General features: G+C 53.0%; 1 protein-coding gene across 1 annotated transcript; it reads right to left on the reverse strand.

The window, feature by feature from the left end:
- Positions 1-464: 464 nt before the first annotated feature.
- SLC34A1 (solute carrier family 34 member 1) lies at positions 465-11,348 on the reverse strand. Its single transcript, XM_042956167.1, has 11 exons — positions 11,240-11,348; positions 10,901-11,179; positions 10,698-10,850; positions 10,507-10,650; positions 9,475-9,586; positions 8,975-9,374; positions 3,996-4,065; positions 3,555-3,722; positions 2,418-2,534; positions 2,193-2,317; positions 465-1,512 (listed from the first exon to the last, which is right to left on the reverse strand). Exons 1-11 carry the CDS (start codon positions 11,346-11,348, stop codon positions 1,009-1,011), a joined length of 2,181 nt encoding a protein of 726 aa, XP_042812101.1. The 3' UTR covers positions 465-1,008.
- Between the last annotated feature and the right edge of the window lie 8,479 nt (positions 11,349-19,827).

Genomic DNA, 19,827 nt, shown 5'->3' on the forward strand with positions numbered 1-19,827 from the left:
TTTATTGCCCAAAGTTAAAGGACAAAGGTGGGAGGGAGGGTGGCCAGTCCCTGCCCACTATGTGCTGGGGCCCAGAGCATGGCCTCTCTTGCCCATCTTCACCTTCCCTGTCCCCTCCCTCAGTGTCCCCCGACAAGCCCCCACCTGTCACTTGTTTTCTGGAACACTAATCTTATCCCAGAAAGGGGAAGTAAGGTGGGTAAGTCCAGAGGCAGAGAGAGACCAGAGGAAGTCAGCTGGATGGGGAGGGTGGGAGAGTGGGTGGGGATGGTGCAGAGAGCCCTTCTTATGGTTGCCTTGGGGGTGGCCCCAGGCCCTAGGAGGGACTCCCAGGGAGTCTGAATCTGGTTTGGCTCATTAAGGTAGGGTTAAGTGGATTGTTGGGGTGAGCTTGCAGGAAATAGTGCTGCTGGACCCCAAGCCATGGCCTACCCCCACTCCCCAGACGGAAGCAAACAGACTTGTAAATGCATGAGAATTTAATTCCTTTTTCATCACGCAGTATTGGGAAAGGGGGTTGTAGTGGTGCCACAGAACAACTGGGTGAGGGGGAGAGTGGCAAGTAGAGAAAGGAAGGTGACAGGGAGGGTGAGAACTCAGCCAGTGACTCAGGCACCCACATCTATGCACAACCAAACAGCTGCAGGTCCTGTCCTCAGACCCACCTTACTCCTGCTCCACTGAGTCGGACTTGTGTGTCCAGGAGAACCAAGCACAGGTCTCCAAACAAAGCCTCCTGGTGTGCAGAGGACTCAAAATCATACCCAGGTACCCTGTAGCCTGCACACAGCCCTCCACGGGTGCATCAGTTCACACATGCAGGCTGACATACAGTATTACCAAACATGCCCACACATGCACACACACTGACTCTCAGTCACACAAGCCCAGACCTCTGAGGACCTGTACAAGGACAGGCCCGTGCCCAGAGTACACAGACACACCCCTCTGCCCTTCTACAGTGGGCCCCAGGCACAGGCCCTTCCCTGCCCTGGGTGGCAGTCTGGGCTAGAGGCGGGTGGCATTGTGTTGAGCAGGCAGTGCCAGACGGGGGGAGGGTGTGGCAGGGGGCAGCTCCTCCAGGAAGACCCTGGCGGGCAGCGGGGGTGAGCGGGGCTCAGGAGTGGCACAGCACAAAGTAGCACGGGTGATAAGATGGTCCAGGGGCTGCAGGGAGTGCATCCAGTGGGGCAGGAAGTCCCATGTCTGCAGCCACTTGGGCAGGCGTCTGGGGCTGCGATTCTGCAGGACATTGACGAGCACCACAAAAGCCAGCAAGGCCCCAAATGGTGCACCCACCCCCGCCATGGCCTGCCAGCCTGCCATGGAGATGCCAAACACCAGCGAGGGCAGTAGCAAGAAGCACAGGAGGAGGTAGAGGACAGCAAACCAGCGGTACTTGGCAGTGCGTTTGCCCAGCGCCTTGGCCATGCGGATTGGCAGGCGCGTGCAGGGCACTGGGTACCACAGCAGGATGCCTGAGATGTTGAAGAAGAAGTGGCAGAGGGCAATCTGTAGAGGAGAGGGCAGAGGGGCTGAGGTGGGCATGGCTCCAGCTCCCTGTCAGGCCGGCAGGGATAGATAATAGGAGCCTGGCCTGGAAAGGCAGCACGAAAGTCACCAGAGGGCAGATGTGCTCCTAGCATAATACTGAAACACTTCCAGACCAGGTAGTAAATAAATGCTGCCCTAACTACACATTTTCCCCCACTGACCCCTCTTGCAAATTCCCCAACAGATTCTGCCCAAACTCAGCAGTAAAAAGATTCATTCTAGTTTCTGGCTCAGCTACTCTGTCATCCTTATTGGTCTGAACCCTGGCCCCAGCCTCAGGTTTGTCATTACTTCTTTGCTCCTAGAACAGCAACCCCTTTGCCATCTTCCCCCCCCCCCACTTGTCCTTAATCCCTCAGAATGGGCCAGCCCCCCTCTCGCTGCACCCCTTCTTCAGAGTGCAAATCCCACTCACTGTCATTGGTGTGATTATGTGAGTAATGTCTACCCATTAGATGCTAAGGTTTTGGGGATGGCACCCGGTCTCCTTTGGCCCGTATAGTTTCCAGAGCCTGGCATAGTGGGCAGCCCCTAGTAGGCAGTCAAAAACTCTGTTACATGATGTCCCACCCTGGGTCAGGTGCCATACCCCAGTCCCAGCCCTGTCTTGCCCCTGGCAGGCACCCTCCTAGGCGCACCTGGAAGGCGCTGGACAGCTTCTCCCTGGGGCTGGCCAGTGCAGCCAGGATGGCTGTGGTGGTCGTGCCAATGTTGGAGCCCAGTGTGAGGGGGTAGGCCCGCTCGATGCTGATCACACCCAAGCCTGAGGCCAGACAGAGAAGACAGATTCTCCTCAGCCCCCTCCTTCAGCCCTTTCCCTGCCAGCCCACCCTGCCCCACCCTGCCCTGCCATGGGCACTCACCAATGAGTGGAGTGATGGCTGAGGTGAACACAGAACTGCTCTGGACAACGAAGGTCATGCCAGCTCCCACCACCATGGCAAAGTAGCCTGTGGCCCAGGTGAAGGGGGCGGGGAAGTCTACGAGGACACCCCCATCCCAGCAGGGTCAGTAGGAGGGCATTGGGAGAGTAGCCAGGACCTTTCTTAGGGAGGAGGTATTGGATGCCAGCTTCCAAGTGGGGTCTTGTCAGTCCCCTGCTCAGCTGCAGTGGCTTCCACTTATAGTCCTCCTACATGATACCAGATATCATGGCTGCTGAAAAGCCCTCCCTGACCCCTGGCCCTCTGGCGGACTTTGTTTCTTGCTTCCCTAAGCTCCCATAGATGTACCTTATTCCAGCATTTGTTAGCCTCTGTTGGTGCCAGGCAGCATCTCAAAAGTTTGAAATGCAGTTTAAAATGAAAATCAGGTGGTGTCACTCCCCTGCCCCAACCCTTAACCCAAAAGTGGCCCCATTACCCTTAATAAAGTCCTGGCTCTGAGCACAGCTTGTGGGGACCCTGTGACCTGCTCCACCCTGTTACCTTACTGACCTCTCTCTGCCTGGCTCACTCTTCAGACACATCTGACTACTACTCCTCATTCAGCCTCCTCACAGAGGCCGCTGACCACCCATTGAAAGAGGTATCTTCCATACTGTATATTTGTCACTTTTGATTTCTTCTCAGCAGTAACTTCTCTATCTGAATATATCCCCACTCAGTCATTTATTTTTCATTGTATATCCATCTCCCCCTCTGGCCTGTGAGCCCCCTGAGGGTAGGATTCATTTCTGGGGCTCACCTCTGTATCTTTGGCACTAAACCATGCTTGGGCACACAGGTTTAATGAATATCTGTTGAATGAATTGGTGGCCTCTGAAGATCTGTTTAGAGCCACCTGCTAGAATGGAACCACAGCCAGAGACAGCCTCAGGTCCCCAGCTGCCAGCACCTCAGGGTCCTTAGAAATCACCTGGCCCAACCTCTTCTTTGTTCACAGGGAGAAACTGAGGCTCAGAGATGGCAGAGCTTTACCCAGACCACATAGCAAGTGGGACTTAGTGAGATTTGGAAGGGCCCATCCTGGGGCCCACACACCTAGTTCCTGGGGCTTACCAGTGTTGATAACCTTCTGAATGACCTTGGCCACTTGGCCCTTAAGCAGAGAGTTGAGCATCTTGACGAGGAGGATGAGGCAGGTGCATAGGAGCACTAGGGAGCCAGCCAGCAGAATGAGCCCCACAGCCAAGTCAGGGAGCCCTGCGTCCACGAAGATGTGGTTGCCTGGCAGAAGAGGTGTCAGGCTGCTGAGAGCTGAACACCCACAGCTGGTTCCCAGCATCCCACCTCTAGTACCCTTTTGGGAATGGAGTCTAAGGCCCCACCTCAGGCTACTTCAGCCTCAACAGCAGGGCCTAACCCAAGCCCATGAGCTGGGCTGATTGACAGCTGGCTTTCCTGAGGCTGATAGCAGCAGTGGCCAGGTTGGGGACAGCCCTTCCTCTGCCCGGCTCTGCCCCTGCCATGCCAAACATCTCCCATGATGCAGACACTCACATTTCTCCATGGTGGCATTTCCAAGGGTCCAGCTGGTATTGGCCTCTGCCCTGGGCATGGGAGTGGGAGCCTAGATTAAGAGGAGCGTGACTTAGAATTTAGGAAAATGCAGCAGGGCTTGGGGATAAGGTGGGGGTTAGGAAGAGGTGGGGGATGGGGGGATGGAAGTGGGCCTCCTGGCTACATCCCCTTGGACAGCTTGCTTGTCTTCTTTGAGCCTGTCTCCTCCGCTGGAGAGATGGGGATGAAAACACCTGCCACACAAGAATATGGCCGTGGTGAGTCCTCTGAATGTTCTGTGCTATCACTCTGCTGATCTGGCTCTCACTGGAGCCTGCAGCCTCCTGATCCCGTGGCTTCTTGTCCTTGTTTTCTTCCACCTCTTCTTGGTATTGGGTGCTACTGACCATGGCCCTCCTTCTGAAAACTCTCCCTTCCCCATTCTTTATTATCAGTCTGTCTCTTGGTGCCTCCCACTTCCCCAGTGTCTGTGCCCCATCCTTTCCCCTGAGGCACCATCAGCCCAAGCCCCATTGTTCTCTCGCTCAAATCCTTATGGGGGGATGTTGGGGTACAGGGAGTGGGGGAACCACCGGTGGAGAGAAGTCCAGGCCCACCCTTCCTCCATCCCACACCTACTGCCAGTGAAGTGAGGGGAGTTTCTTCTGGAGCCCCCCCCCCCCCCAATTCAAAGGGCCCAGAGCCAGGCAGGCCCAGGCCTCTGTCACCATCCAGGGATGCAGCCCAGCATGGCCAAATGGCCCAATTTTACAAGAGAAACCACATACTTTACAATCCTGTGAGGGCCACTAATTTGCAACCTCACTGGATTGAGGAATTATGATTTTTTTTTCATGCAACTGGGGTGCCTTACCTTTCCCTCAGGATTCTAGCCTTGAAAAGAGAAAGTGGGCTGGGCTCGGATGGGGAGAAACCATCTCACAAAGGAGGAACTGAGCCCCAGAAATAGGCAGTTACTCCCAGGTCCCCAGGCAGAACACAAGAGCTACAAATTTTCCTTATACACATTGTGCCTCTCTGGGAGCTGATAGGGGCCCTGGTCCAGTCCCCAGGGAGTTCTGCCTCCCACCCCCACCCTGGACCTCCCCTGTGCTGAGGGTAGCATCTCAGGTGCAGGACTGGCCCTTCAATGTTGCAGCTTCTTTGGGGTTTATTCCAAACTGTGTCACTTATAAAATGTATAATAGTAAGAAATATTTCTGGTGTCTGGCTTTAAATCAGGTTTATTTTAGTGACATGTGTCACTGTGAGTGGGACACTGTGCTCATCTGTGTTCCAGCTGGCCACACCTGGGGCCTGGGGCACCCTCAAACCCAGGCCAGAAGTGCAAACTGAGAAACCAGGAGAGAATACTCTCTGTTGGGCTGTGTTGGAAAAGCAGGCCAAGAGAGTGATGGGAGAGAGCCATGTGTTTGCTGTCCAGCAGATCTGAGCAAGTCCTGTTTCTTAACACCAACTACCTGGGGCAAGTCATATCACCTCTCTGTACCTGTTTAAAGCAGGATAGCCAAAGAGCTGTTATAAAGGTTACAGGAGAAAATGTGTGTGAAGTGCTCTCTGCAGGCTTATGCCATAACAAGTCTTCAGTAAATTGTGCCTCCTAATACGGATTAGACCCCCCCTCCATCCCTGGGCCCATTCAGGGTTGCATGATGGGAAGGGTGGATGTGTATGTGTTTGCATGAGATTGACTTCCTAGGTCAGGATCAATGACTCCTGCACGTGTGCCTGAGGATCCTGGCCCTTTTGGGGAGGACCTTGGTGGGCCAGCCTGGAACCCTGGGAGGCAGATGACCCCTGAGATGAGTGCATACCTGACCAGCCTGTGCCCCACTGACCTGGCTGGGCCTATGGATCTCTTAAGGGAGGAACTTCGCTGGGGTCCCATTCAGGGCTGGCTGTGTCAGGGCAGGGCAAGACTCAGGGCTAAGGCCTTGAGGGTTTTGAACCTTGACCTTCATGCCTGGGATTGTGTGGTTCTGGCTGAGCTCACAGAGGGGAATCCAGAGACTGTAAAGGGCAAGAGAGAAGTAGGAGAGTGGGGAGGCCAGAGAGTGGGTAGACTGCACAGTCAGGCTGGGGGTAGGTACTGAGGGAGGGGAGGGAGCAGGCCCAGGGCTTCCTTGTCTAGAAGGTGGGACCTCTAGCCTAGATAAAGAACTGGGCAGCCCAGGGTCTGGGACATATCCCTAGATGTGCCCATCCTGCCTGGGCTTGGGGGTGTGGTGGGGGTGGTGAACTCTGTGGGAAGAACAGAATAAATGAGCACCAGGCAGCCCTAAACTGAGATCCCAGCTCAGCCACTCCCAGCTATGTGATCCTGGAACACTTAAGCTCTCTGGGCCTCAATTTCCTTTCCTACAGTGTGAGTTTTATGATGCTGCCCACCTCTTCCCAAGAGACTAGTATTGAGGAATCTTGGAAGAGAGTTAGGATCTAAGTGCCTGTAGGGACACCCCAAATTAAGGAAGCACCTCTGAGATTAAGCTCACAGAAGACTGCCAGGCTCCAGAAATCCTTCCCCTGGAGAGAAATGCACAGGATGTGGGCCTGTGCTGTTGTTCAGCCTGCAGGGTTAGGGGAGCTCTAGGGTCTTTGTTTTTCTGGAAGCAGAAATCACCGTGCCAGCAGCGCCGTCTGGTGGCAAAGAGGAGAAATCCTTTTTAGAGCAGTACCTACCACTCGGGAGCAGTCTCTGGGTGGCTGTGGTTGTCTGGTGGCATTCAGGCCTGGTGGGCAGAGCGGGGAATGGACACATATGATGGAACACCACACTGGCTTCTGGATGAGCCAGCGAGATGGGGGTTCCAGGCTGGCTTCTGGAAGAGCCAGTGAGATGGGGGTTCAGAAGCATGGGCTCCAGATTCCACCAGGATTTTCATCCTACCTCAATGGCATGGACCTCCGCAAGCCTCTCTGAGCCTCAGTTTCCTCAACTATAAAATGGGCAAGTGATAAATCCTGTTTCCCCATTGCAAGTCTTCAAAGGATGCTCGTTTAGACCAGGTGAGTATGGTTGACAATCCATAGGATAAGTACATAAGAAGGTAATTTTCCAAGACAGTGTTAGGTCCCTGGAGTGTCAAGAGGTGTTGGGACACTAAAACTGCCTCTGGGTTTTTTTCCACCGTCTCAGACTCCCAGTACTGTCTTTGGTGACTTCGTTCCTTGGAGACTGTTTTGGGTGAGGTTGGGTCCAGTTTGGTGAAAGCTGGAGGCCACGAGGACAGGTTGGAAGGGAGACTCGGTGGCCAAAGGAAAAATTCAAGTCTTTGGTGCAGCAGAAACCACCAACACACACAGCAAGAGCAAGCACATGGCTGCGGAGCCATGTTCCACAGGATCTGACCTAGAGAGAGGGTGAGAACAGGGAGCTTGGATCCCACCCCTCAGCTACTCTCCAAGCCAGGGAAATCCCATCTGGATACTGCTCTTAAAGAAAAGTTCTCCTGGGAGAGCTGGGATGAGAAACCAGTGTTCAGGCCAGTGGCATCAGGAGCAGTGAGGCCAGCCCCTGCCACGTGAACTTGAGTGGGTTACTTCACGTCAGTGGGCGTCAAGTTCCTCTTGTGGAAGATGGGATACTCATGTCCACCTCGCCAGCGTTTTGTGAGGATCCCATCGGGACAGGGTTATGTCCGGTGTACGTATAACAAGGGGAGACCTGCTGAATGCAGCTGCAGGTGGGCAACGGGGATTTCAGAGCAAGAGAGGAACTCCACAGCTCAGGACCTCCCTTGCGTGGTTTGTTTTGTGTGAAGATCAAACCGTGTGATTTCTCTGTCGTCCAGATTCTGCTATGAAGTAGAGAGGATTTGGGCAATTCAGAGAGCTGAGAGAGGGCCCAGAGGGTGGGTGAGAAGGTGGCACTGTGTTAGAGGGGTCACAAAGCCAGTGTAAGAGCTGCCCGTATGGGCTTTTTGATGTCAAACTGCCTTGAACACTCAGAAGGACTGAAACAGAGCTGTGCACCACTCAGATGCAAAGGAACCTCATAGGGCAGGGTTGAAAGGATCTTCTCTGTTCACGCTGAGATAAAGGGCCGGTAACATCAAGTAGCAAGTAGGAAGGATGAGGGGGCCAGGCTGTGCTACGCCTTTGGCTTCAGCTTTCCTTATATCTTGTTCCAAATGGAGTTGCTTCTTATATGTGATAATTAGGGAGAAGCAAATACTGTGGATTATGGTTTTGATGAAGCATTTCCTTTTTTATGGCTGAGTGAGAAAGTGTGCTAATTGCCTGCTTCCTTGTTAGCCTGGTGTAATGGCAGGTCCACAAGTTTCCAATCAATATCTTCATTCTGGGCAGGGAAACGGTGCAAAAGGGCAAGCAGACACATGCCTGTGGCAGTCTCCAGGGGGAGGAAACCCTATGTCAGCACAAGTGGCTGTTGTGTCTCCAGTGAGATCTCTACGTGGCCCTCTTGTCTTGTTCCTGTTTGTCCGGCTTTCCAAGGCATCCTTCTCCACCTTCCCTCCCCCTCCTCCCATTACCTGGGTCCCCAAACACAGCAGAGCTGAATCACTAGTCTCCCTGGCACCCTAGTTGGGGGGAGAGAGCCCCACACTGCTAGGCCTGCACACAGGGCCCTGAACCGGCAGGACAGGCTCTGAGAGTCTCAGCCTCTTGAAGCCTGTTCTCTCTACCTGTGAAACCAGAAGGTTAAGCTAGACCAGTGGTTCTCAAACTTGAGCATGGAGCAGACCTAGAGGACTTGTTGAAACATAGGCATGCCACCCCCCGCCCCAAGTGTTTTTTTAGAGTCTAGGGAAGGGCTGAATACTTTGTAGCTCTAATATGTTCCCAGGTGGTACAGATGCTGCTGGTCCATACTTTGAGAACGACTGGGCTAGATCAATTACATGCTGACTCTAGTTGATTGGTAATAGCTGCCTAAAGTCAGTGTGAGACTGGAAGGAATCAGGACAACATTACTTGGGGCTAGACCTGAGACTCACCTCCATGGGGTCTGGGCGGCACCAGATCCGGATGAGACTATGGTTTCTCAGGGACTCGTCACCGGTGGCAATGCTGGTAATCACAGACTTGTCCAGCTGTGGGCAAGATGTGGGTGGGGAGAATGAGAGAGGGGTCTTTACTATCCCCTGGCCCCCACCCCGTGCCAACCTTGCCCCCACCTGGATGATGAGCTTGGTGAAGGGCTCTGTGATGATCTTGAGCAGATCAGGGGCATCACGGCCGCCACGGATGTTGAAGGAGGCAACCACCAGTCCAGTGACATGGTGCAGGTACCCAGTGGCAGCCTCCAGGGGCAGCAGGACCAGAACTGACAGCCAGTTAAAACAGTCGTGCACCGTGGCCCCCGCGAAGGCCCTAGGCAGGGAGGCCACATTGCAGGGCAGGCCAGAGCCGGGATGCACTTACGGCTGGGGGCTCCTGGCACCTGGGACCACCCTCCCCTGACAAACACAGGCCCCTCACCACACTACCCCCTCACCGCCGGAAGTCAGTCCTGTCCCCCGCCTGCATCAAGGCCACAATGGTGTTGGTGACAGAGGTGCCAATGTTGGAGCCCATGATGATGGGGATAGCAGAGCTCACCTCCAGCACTGGTAGAAGAAGAGAGGACCTCCTAACTAACTATGTGAGAGCCACTCAGCTCCTGTCCCCACAACACATCCCTCCAGGTTCACTACCCATGTCCCAGCCCCCGTCGGGCAGTCCTGCCATGATGCTGCCCAGCCTTGGTGTCACAGGTTCATATGGGCACATGCTATATGTGTGCATGTATGTGAACAGATGCACTGCATGTGCACATATGCAGATGAGGGCACATGACTTGTATGCAAATGAATATCTGTGCTTGTGTGTGCACATGTGCACGAGTGTGATGGTTAGTGCCGTGTGTCAACTTGGCTAGACTATAGTACTCAGTCTTCAACCCAGCACCAGTCTAGATGTTGCTGTGAAGGTGTTCTGCAGATGTGAGTCACTTCTACAACCAGTTGACTTTATATAGAGAGGATTACCTTTGATCACCTGAGTGGGCTTCATACAATGAGATAAAAGGCCTTACGAGCAAAATTGAGGCTACCCAGCGTTGGCTTCTGCCCAAGAGTTCCAGTCTGCCCTTCCTCATAGCCTGCGCCATGGCTTTTGGCCTTGCTTAGCCAGCCCCACAATCATGTATACCAATTCCTTGCAATTAATCATATGTATATCTCTAGCAGGTTCCTTTTCCCCGACTGATAGAATAAGGAACTGTGTGGTGATGTGGAGCTAAGCCTTCCTGGGGCTGTACTCCCCATCTGGCACCCTTTCCAGATCTTGGGGCACCCCTCCTGGCTGAGACTCCGGACCCTGACTTGGAGGACAGGGTGATTGATGCTGGAGCTCTGCCCTTTGCCTTTAGCAACCTGTCCCCACTCCTCCCCCCTGCCCCCGGCCTCCTGGCCCTGACACACCACCTCAGCCCCCATCCACACACCAGCCCCCATGCTCTTTCCCTAGCCCTGGTGAGCCAACTCACAGCCAGAGGAGACCATGCTGACAATGATGGACGTGGAGGTGCTGGAGCTCTGCACCAGCACAGTCACCAGGATCCCAACCACCAGCCCTGCCACTGGGTTGGACAGGATGGCATTGTCCTTGAAGATGTCGCCAGCCACCTTCCCTGGGGAGCATGAGCCAGTGTTGCCTGATGCCCTTCAGGAACCCTGCCCTGATCCCCTCCTCTGGCCCTACCTCCAGCCAGCTGGAAGGCAGAGCTGAGCACGTCCAGGGAGCAGACGAAGAGGTAGAGAAAGGCGAGCATCAGTGGTACCTTGAGGAGTGTCATGCCAGCCCGGCGCAGCTTCTGGGCCAGCCCAAGCTCTGGAGATGGGCCAGCCATGAGCACAGGGGCCAGGGTCTAGGGCACTGACTGCTGATGCCCCTGCTGTCCACCCCCTTCCCAGGCCCACCTGGTTTCTGCTCTTCCTCCAGGGCCAACTTGGCAGGCAGCGGGTCATGGCACTCCAGAACCTCCCCATAGGGGCAGCTGTGCTCAGTAAGGGCCACAGGGCCCAGGCTGGGGAAGGCATAAGCGGAGGTCCCTGGAATCCTGTGCAGGACTGGGGAGGGAGGCTGGTCAGCAGTTCTCAGAAGCCCTGGGACAGGCAGGGTTGGCTGGGGGTGGGGGGGAGAGGCAGAGGGATGGAGACCTCACCAGGGATGTGAGCAACTCTGGGCACACAGGGACCAGGGATGGCAGCAGCACTCACCCTGAGGGCTGGGCACATAGGCAAAGGCTGTCCCACGCATCATGTGTCCCCCTCGGACTGGGAGTGGGGAGACAGCCGGGCCCCCCAGCCTCTCTCCATAGGACATCATCCTGGGCACACACAGTGGGGCCGCAGCAACACTGAATGACAACTACTGTGTCCTGAAACTTACACATACACACCACCCCTCAACATCCATACCTGCATACTTACATGCACAAACACCCATGGTGTGTAAATCCCAAACACACACTCAGTGAAGTATACCCTCCACCCCCACATATACTCAGAGATGCATACTCAGGTGCTCAGCCCAGATTCATTTATTCTGTCATTCAGCAAGTATTGATTGAGCATCTACTCTATCCCAGACGCTGAGCTAAATGATGGGATGCAGTGATAACTAAATAAATACAAGGACAACTGCCCCCTAAAAGCTCAAAGTCTCATGGGGAGATAGATGTCAATGAAATAATCCTTCAAATAGATGGCAAGTGGCAATGGGGACATGTGTTCTAGTGACAGATACAGGTGCTACCAGAGTGCCCCGTGGCAGGGGGTGGACTCTTGAGGGAAGAGAGAGCAGACGATCAAGCTGAAATGAAGCAGGAGTGGGAGTTCCCAGATGGAGAGGGAGAAGGGCATGTGTGCAGGAGCCTTGGGCTGGAAGGAGATGAGAATGCCCTGCGGCTGGAGGGACCTGGGAACATGTGTACTGGCAGAGGTTGCAGATGTGGGCCAAGTCTGCACATGCAGGAGGAGTTTGGATCATCCTGAGAGCAGTGAGGAGCCATGGACACCTGCTTGCTCATGGGACCAGTTGGACATGCACTTGGGGGAGGGTCCACTGGCCTGGATCCCAAGTTCCTGGGTTCTCCCGGCAAATGAACTTCTTTCCCCATCTACCTCCCTCCCTGCCAGATGGCCTTTCTCTCATGAATGAGTCTCAGACCAGGACTGGTTTAGGTAAGGAGGTTTCCCCCCTTGTTATCCCCAAGTCTGGGAAGCCCTCGGCTCACTTTAGGCACACCCTCAACTGCACCAGGAGTTCTTCGTTGATGGGGTAGGAGTGCCAATCTGCGCTAGCAACACATATCCTTACACCCCTATAATGTCCCAAGGGCCCCTGGCTGTTGTGGTGGGGGTGAGGGGCTGGCCTGAATTCCAAGCCCTGGTAGAGCACGAGTCCTTTTTACTTTGGGGGAGTAAGCCAGGCTGGACTGAGCCAGGCTGCACTGAGACTGAGATGTTATGGGTGCAGAGAGGGGAAGCACAGTTAGGACAGAGGTAAGGGAGTGGAGGTGATGGGCTATTTCCTACTAAGACTTGGGGATGGGTTTGGGACAGGGGGTCCTGGGCTTACCTTGGGGGTTCTGTGTTTCAGCTCCTGCTCGGCTGCTTAAGGAAGCCCCAGGGGCCTGAGGAAGAGCTGGGACCCTCCCCTTTATACCCTTGGGTCAAGGGCAAAGTCCCAAAACCCTAGCTACCCTCCCTGTTCCCCAATTAACCTCACCCCTGAGATTCCTCCCAGTTAATTACTAATCGTCAGCTCTGCTGGGGGAGTCTGTGGTCAGGCTTTCCCTTCCCCTACACAGAAACTTAGGCTGAAAGAGACAGAGACCCAGCTAGGGCACAGACACATCTCCTGTCCCCAGGCAGAGACCCTAATGCCACTCAGGCACTTTGTTCCCAGGGTCCCCACAGGGATTTCATGGCTCCAGCCCCTTCTCCTCATGCTTGGCCTGACAGGACACCACACGGAGTGACCCAAATGCTCTGTAGCCTTGACGTGCATCTGGATGTCTGTGAGTCTGTCTGCAGGTCTTGGGGGACACTTGAAGGAGAGGGAACATGTGATAGAGGAAGTAATAAGAGAGAAACCCAGAAAGGCTGCATAATATTGAGTCAGGGAGGGTCTTCAGTACATGACTACAAATCCAGGATGCATCTGAGAGAATGGCCAGATCAGGAAGGACCTGGTCTTCATTTTAGAATGGTCCCTTTGGAGTGGTTGTCTGTCAAAGGAGGTGATTCTGGAAGCAGAAAGGCCAGCTAAGAGGCTGGATGGTCCAGAGAAGAGATGATGAGGTCTGAATCAGGTGGAGATGGGGAGGGATGGGGAGGAGAAGATGCATCCCAGGATAACTTGGGCAGTGGAATGGGTGAGGAAGAGAGTGGGAGAAAGGAGAAATATATGACAGTTGAGTATCTAGATTCAGAAGCTGATGATTCTATGAGATCTATTCCAGACCTCCTGAAACCCAGAGAGGGCCCTTAGGGAGCCTTTGAGAAGCTTGTTTCCCTTTCTTGTTTCCCTTGTTTCCCTTTCTTGGGACTGTGGAGCCTGAATGGGGCTCCAGAGTCACAAAATAGATGAGACGGGAGCTTCCTTCTAAAGGAGTGGGATTTAACAGATCCAGCAGTAGTGGGTTCCATTCAAGATCTAGCTTAGGCAACTGTCTGAGTAACCTGTCTAACATTATCCATTCATCTGTCCATCCGTCCATCCATCCATCCACCCACCCACCTAGCCAGCCAGCCAGCCAGCCATTTGTCTATCCATCCATTCCTAACAACATGAGTTGAGTTCCTACTCTATGCTGAGCCAAGATTGGCAAGGCTAGCTCTCTCCTGGTCATTAAAATCCCTGAATCGGGGCGCCTGGGTGGCGCAGTCGGTTAAGCGTCCGACTTCAGCCAGGTCACGATCTCGCGGTCCGTGAGTTCGAGCCCCGCGTCAGGCTCTGGGCTGATGGCTCGGAGCCTGGAGCCTGTTTCCGATTCTGTGTCTCCCTCTCTCTCTGCCCCTCCCCCGTTCATGCTCTGTCTCTCTCTGTCCCAAAAATAAAATAAAAAACGTTGAAAAAAAAAAAAATTAAAATCCCTGAATCAGCTTGGGGTGCGAGGCAAGTCACTTCACCTGTAAAATGGCAATCGGCACCTCCTTTGCAGTGAGTTGAAGTCAATGAACTAACTGACCCATCTCAGTGCCTAGAAGAGTCCCTCAGCATGTGAATTCTCTTCATGCTCTTGTGCCCTTCTCACTGTCTCTGGGATGGCTGCAGTGTCCCAACCAAGAGAATGGCCCCACCTCCTCTAGATTCTCAGCCCTATTTCAGGTCAACAACTCCTTTTGCTCACTAGTTGCACTTTGATCACTCAGGATCCTCTGAGTTACAGTCCTACTCAATATCTCACATTTATTAGGGTGACACAGACCCAGCCTTTCCTATCAAGGTAGATGGACATTTCTGCACAGTTCCCCTTTAATGTCATAAGGGTTAAGTCGTTCATCCTTAATTTGCAGAGCATTGTGGAGTTGTCCTCTGGGTAGTGTTCACAATGGACTTTCTGTTGAATGGTTAAGAGCAGAGAATGAGGCTAGCCTGGGTTTGGATCCCACCCGGCTCCACCACATTGTGGCTGTGTCAGTTTAGGCCACAAAATCCCCAGAGGATCGGGGAGGGGTGGGAAACAGAGATGCAGCTGGGATTCGTTTTGGGTAGAGTGACCATAAATCCTGGTTTGCCTGCTCAAGTCCTGGCTTATGACTGTTGGCCCAAAGTCCCCATTCACTTAAAAAGTGCCATGGTTTGGAAAATCAACCATACATTCTTACGGCTTGTTCTGGGAGATTATGGAGAACTGGGGCAATCAGCCACCTGGAGCTTATTAGAAAGGTCTCCATTTATAGAAAAAGGAAAATAAAAACAATCCTGCTTCTCAGAAACATTGTTGTAACAATACTGCCTTTAATCCTTTTCTCTATGCCTTTTTAACCTATTTGAGTGTTATTGTCTATGAAAGACTGCATCTTGCTCTTTTTCCATCTGCCATCACATGTTACTTTTCTTGTGTTCTTTTTATAAATTTTTTTAAATGTTTATTTATTTTTGAGAGAGACAGAGACAGAATGCGAGTGGGTTAGGGACAGAGAGAGAGGGAGACACAGAATCCGAAGCAGGCTCCAGGCTCTGAGCCGTCAGCACAGAGCCCAATGCGGGGCTCGAACTCACAGAGCTGTGAGATCATGACCTGAGCCAAAGTCAGACGCTCAACCGACTGAGCCACCCAGGCGCCCCTTCTTGTGTTCTTATACTCAGTGTCAGTTGCATCATGTCCTGTCATGAATCGTAACTTATGTAGTGAACATTTGTGTGTCCCGGAACCTCTCCAAACTGGAGTGAGTGATTTGGGTAAGACGGGTTTGTGCATGGATAGGAGGGGTTTCGCTGAGCCAGGGAAATGCAATCATTGCTAAGTTCTTGTGTTGGAATCATTCTTTGGCTCAGAAACCCTGTTTTTTTTTTTAAATATATTTTTTAATGTTTATTCATTTTTGAAAGAGAAACAGAGCGTAAGTGGGGGAAGGGAGAAAGAGAGAGGGAGACACAGAATCCAAAGCAGGCTCCAGGCTCCGAGCTTTCAGCACAGAGCCTGACATGGGGCTCAAACCCACAAACTGTGAGATCATGACCTAAGCCAAATTCTGACGCTTAACTGATTGAGCCTCCCAGGTGCCCCGGGCTCAGAAACCCTGTTAAAGTCTTATTGGGCTCAAAGTATGTCTGGGTCCAAGCACACACCACCCCCCCACCCCCACCACCCCCCGCCCATCCACAGTGGGTCCAGGGACCTCTACCATAGGCCCTGTTCCTCTCCCCTGCCTTAGGTCAGATCCTAAGCAGGAATAGTTATATCCAAGGTGTTCCTTATGAACTAGGGGTGATACTTTTTTTAAAAGTTTATTTTATTTATTTTGAGAGAGAGAGAGAGAGAGAGAGAGCAAGGGAGGGACAGAGAGAGAGGGAGAGAGAGAATCCCAAGCAGGCTCCGTGCTGTCAGCGCAGATTCAGGGCTCAAACTCACAAATGGTGAGATCATGATCTGAGTCAAAATCAAGAGTTGGACACTTAACTGACTGAGCCACCCAGGTGCCCCAAGGGTGCTTCTTTTTTTTTTTTTTAATTTTTTTTTCAACATTTTTTATTTATTTTTGGGACAGAGAGAGACAGAGCGTGAACGGGGGAGGGGCAGAGAGAGAGGGAGACACAGAATCGGAAACAGGCTCCAGGCTCCGAGCCATCAGCCCAGAGCCTGACGCGGGGCTCGAACTCACGGACCGCGAGATCGTGACCTGGCTGAAGTCGGACGCTTAACCGACTGCGCCACCCAGGCGCCCCAAGGGTGCTTCTTTTTAATAAAGCTAGGATCTTTGATAATTTTGAAGTCCACCTTCCCTGCTCTCATAAAGCTTGGGGCTTAGTGAAAGAGGCAGTTATCAATCAAATGCAGCAAGAGATATAATTACAAAATGCTATGAACAGTGACTGCTTCCACGTATATTGGTGGGGGGGCTGCTAAGTGCTGGTAAGAGCACCGAAACTTGGGAGCTGACCAGATTGGGTTTCGAGACTTCTGAGAGCAGTGGAGAAGGCGACCAAGACTCTGCTCCTCTGTTCATCTCATCCCCCTCCTGCTCACCTCCTGTCTCTTCCCTGTCGGAGACAGACTGTGCATGTCCCCCTGAACGATGACTCCTGCCCTGTCTGCCCACCTGCACTCTGGCCATGGCTTCTCCCAGACCTCTGGGCCTGGAGCCTGGGTGGTGGGTGGTGTCTCACAGTGAGAAATGGCACCCAGGAGGAGGAGCAGTTTGGGAGGGAAGATGCCAAGAACCGTCTGTACAGACTGCGTCTGAGGTGAGCAGTTGGATCTGTGAGTCTGAAGCACACGACGTGCTCCTTACCCCAAACAGGGCCTCCTGCACGTTCCCAGCCTCAATAGCAGCATGTGGCCCATCCATCTGAGCCAGAAACAGAGCAGGCTTCTTTGATGTGTCCTCCACCCCCACCTCCTGTCACTCATCCATCACCCAATACCCCCAATTTCCCTTCTGTGGGAGCTTCCTAAGCCTTTCAGCTCCTCCCTGGTCAGGGCCACCATCTCTCATTGAATGCTCTCCCTGCTTCTGCCCTTGTGCCCTCCAATCCGGTCTCCAAAAACAGCAGCCAGTCATCTTTTCAAGATGCAATTCTGAACTAGGTCACCTCTCTCTTTTCACACCTGTCCAGTTTGAAACCAGCATCCTGTCATGGCCTTGGGGCCCAGAGCGACTTAGCATCTTGCCTGCCTCAAGGGCCTCAGCCATAGCCTGTGATGATACCCTCCAAGGGAGAATATGCACATTGAGGAGAGATGGGGCCCAGGGCTGAGTCCAGAGGAGCATCCTCCTTTGAGGGAGGGCAAAAAAAAGGGGGGGGGACTCCTGTGAGGAAACCGACAGGTACGACAGAGATTAGGAAGAAAAACAGAAAAGCAGATGCCCCAGAAGCCAGGGTTGTCTCCCAGTTTTGAGAGATATACCATGATAAGCCGGGTCAGATGCCACAGAGATGTTGGGTAATGTGAGAATGGGGCAGATGTATTGACCTGGGCAAGCTGTCCTGGGAGAGTGCTGGGGGCGGGGGCAGCTTGCAAGGGGTTGGGAATGAGCAGGAGGTGGGAGCTGAGACAGCATGGCCAACGTGAATGTGACAGACTGACAGATAGTGAATTTGATCATGCCAATGAAAACAATTTCTCTGGGAGTGACATGACTGCTGAGAAGAGGAGAGAATGATCCCAAGAACAAGTGCTTGGTCCAGGAATGGAGCAAGCTGTGAAAGTTGGCACAACCCGCTGTTTCTCCAGTCCTCAGCTAAGATCCAGTTGGTCTCTAAATACACTCAATTTTCTGCATGTAAGTTTCCTGCAGGACCTAAAGTTTGAAGACAACCAAGGGAAGAAAAACGAACATTCCAGACCATCCCTCCATGAACTAGATTTTTTTGAGAGAACTAATGACCACTATAATCCCACAACAGGGCTCCTCCTGCCTCTTTGAACCAGCATGTTTATTCCACCAACATAAAAGCCCACTATGAGTCAGCGTGCTGCTGCATATTGTGGACACAGCAGTGAATATTCCATCCAATTATTCAGGCCAGCCCCACTGTACACAGACACAGACGTGTGTGTGCATCATACACACACGGGTGCATCCTCTCTGCGTGGTCAAGGCATCACCAATGGGCTGGGTGACATAGTAGGGGCCACCTGCCACCTCCCCTTAGGAAACAGAGCAACCCCTCTCTGGCTCTCTTGACTTTGTCCTGTCTTGGACAGTCTGGACTTCAATCTGAGCTGCCTAGCAGATGTTATCCCATCTAAGCCCCATTTTCCAGATTGGGTGCCCCATGCTCTATTACATTAGATCCATGGATCCAGGGCAGGGGCAGCTGACCTGAGGATGCCCCATCCTTGTTTGGGGGATAAGTGCCCTGTGTAATGTTTAATCCTGGTGGCCCAGGCACCAGTCACTCATTGACTGATGAGGCCAAAGTCTGTGGCCAAAAGAGCTGAGGTTGCTTTGGGCTTTTCTCAGAAATCAGCTCTTCCCCTGAAGCTCCCTTCCTCATGTGGCTCCAGCTCTGTGCTTTCATGCTGGCCTCAGGGACCAGGCCTGAGGGTGAGGTTGTGGACAGCACACTCTCAGATGGTAGTCCCATGCTCCAGCTTCTATGTTCCAGACCTGAAGCTTTGAGATCTGGCTTTAGACTTCAGGTCCTGAGTTCCATGTTCTGGGCCTGGAGCTGTAGGCCCTGTACCATAAATTCTCAGGTGCAAGCTCTGGGTTCCGGGCTCCAGGATCTGAGCTCCAGTCCCCTGACTCCAGTTTCAGGCATCTGACATCCAGCAGAGCAGGGACTCTGCTTCTTGGCATTGGGCTCTAGGTTCTGGGCTGCAACCCCTGATCCCAGATACCAGACTCCAGTTCTTATTTTGTTAGTATTATTTTTTTAAATTTTATTTTTAACTAATCTCTACACCCAATGTGGGGCTCAAACTTACAACCCGGAGAGCAAGAGTCTCACACTCTAGCAACTGGGCCAGCCAGGTGCCCCTCCAGATTCTAATTTTTTAGACTTCAGGCTCTTGGCTCCAGTTTCTGGGTCTGGGCTTCAGATTCCAGTTCCAGGCTTTGTGCTCTGGGTCTGGGCTCCCAGTTCCAAGCTCCAGGTCCATATTCCATACTCCAGGTTTTGGGTCTGGCTGCTGGGTTCCTTCAACTCCTCAGCGGAAGGGCTGGAAGATGGTAGCCTACCTGGCTAGTGGGGTTACTGCTGCCCACCCATCTTAGCTGGCCAGGGCCTCATTCTGGCAGTCAGGATTCTGGGCTGGCCTAGAGGTGGGAGGCTGGTTCTATGGTGCTTCTCCTTGGCTTTCTGCCTCTGTTCTATCCCCAAGCCAGTTCTCTGCAGATAGGAGCTGAGATGGACCACACAGGAATCACAAAACACACGTGTCATGTTCTGTTTCTCTTGGATCCGCCAGGACCACCAGGGACACCAATAGTGCCCCCTGTTTTTGTGTAACGGTATGGGCCTGTGCCTGGCCTGGGATGCTTCTGATTCAGTATAACCCACCATGTGTGTTCCTTCCCCTCTGGGCATTTCTTTCTCTGTGGAAGCTAAATTCCAGCCTCTAATCCCCCAGAAACTGGAGTCACCTGACCATCAGGCCAGGCCTCCTGCGGGGTGCACCTTG

Source organism: Panthera leo, chromosome A1, assembly GCF_018350215.1.
Source record: "Panthera leo isolate Ple1 chromosome A1, P.leo_Ple1_pat1.1, whole genome shotgun sequence".
In the NCBI taxonomy this organism is placed as follows: domain Eukaryota; kingdom Metazoa; phylum Chordata; class Mammalia; order Carnivora; family Felidae; genus Panthera; species Panthera leo.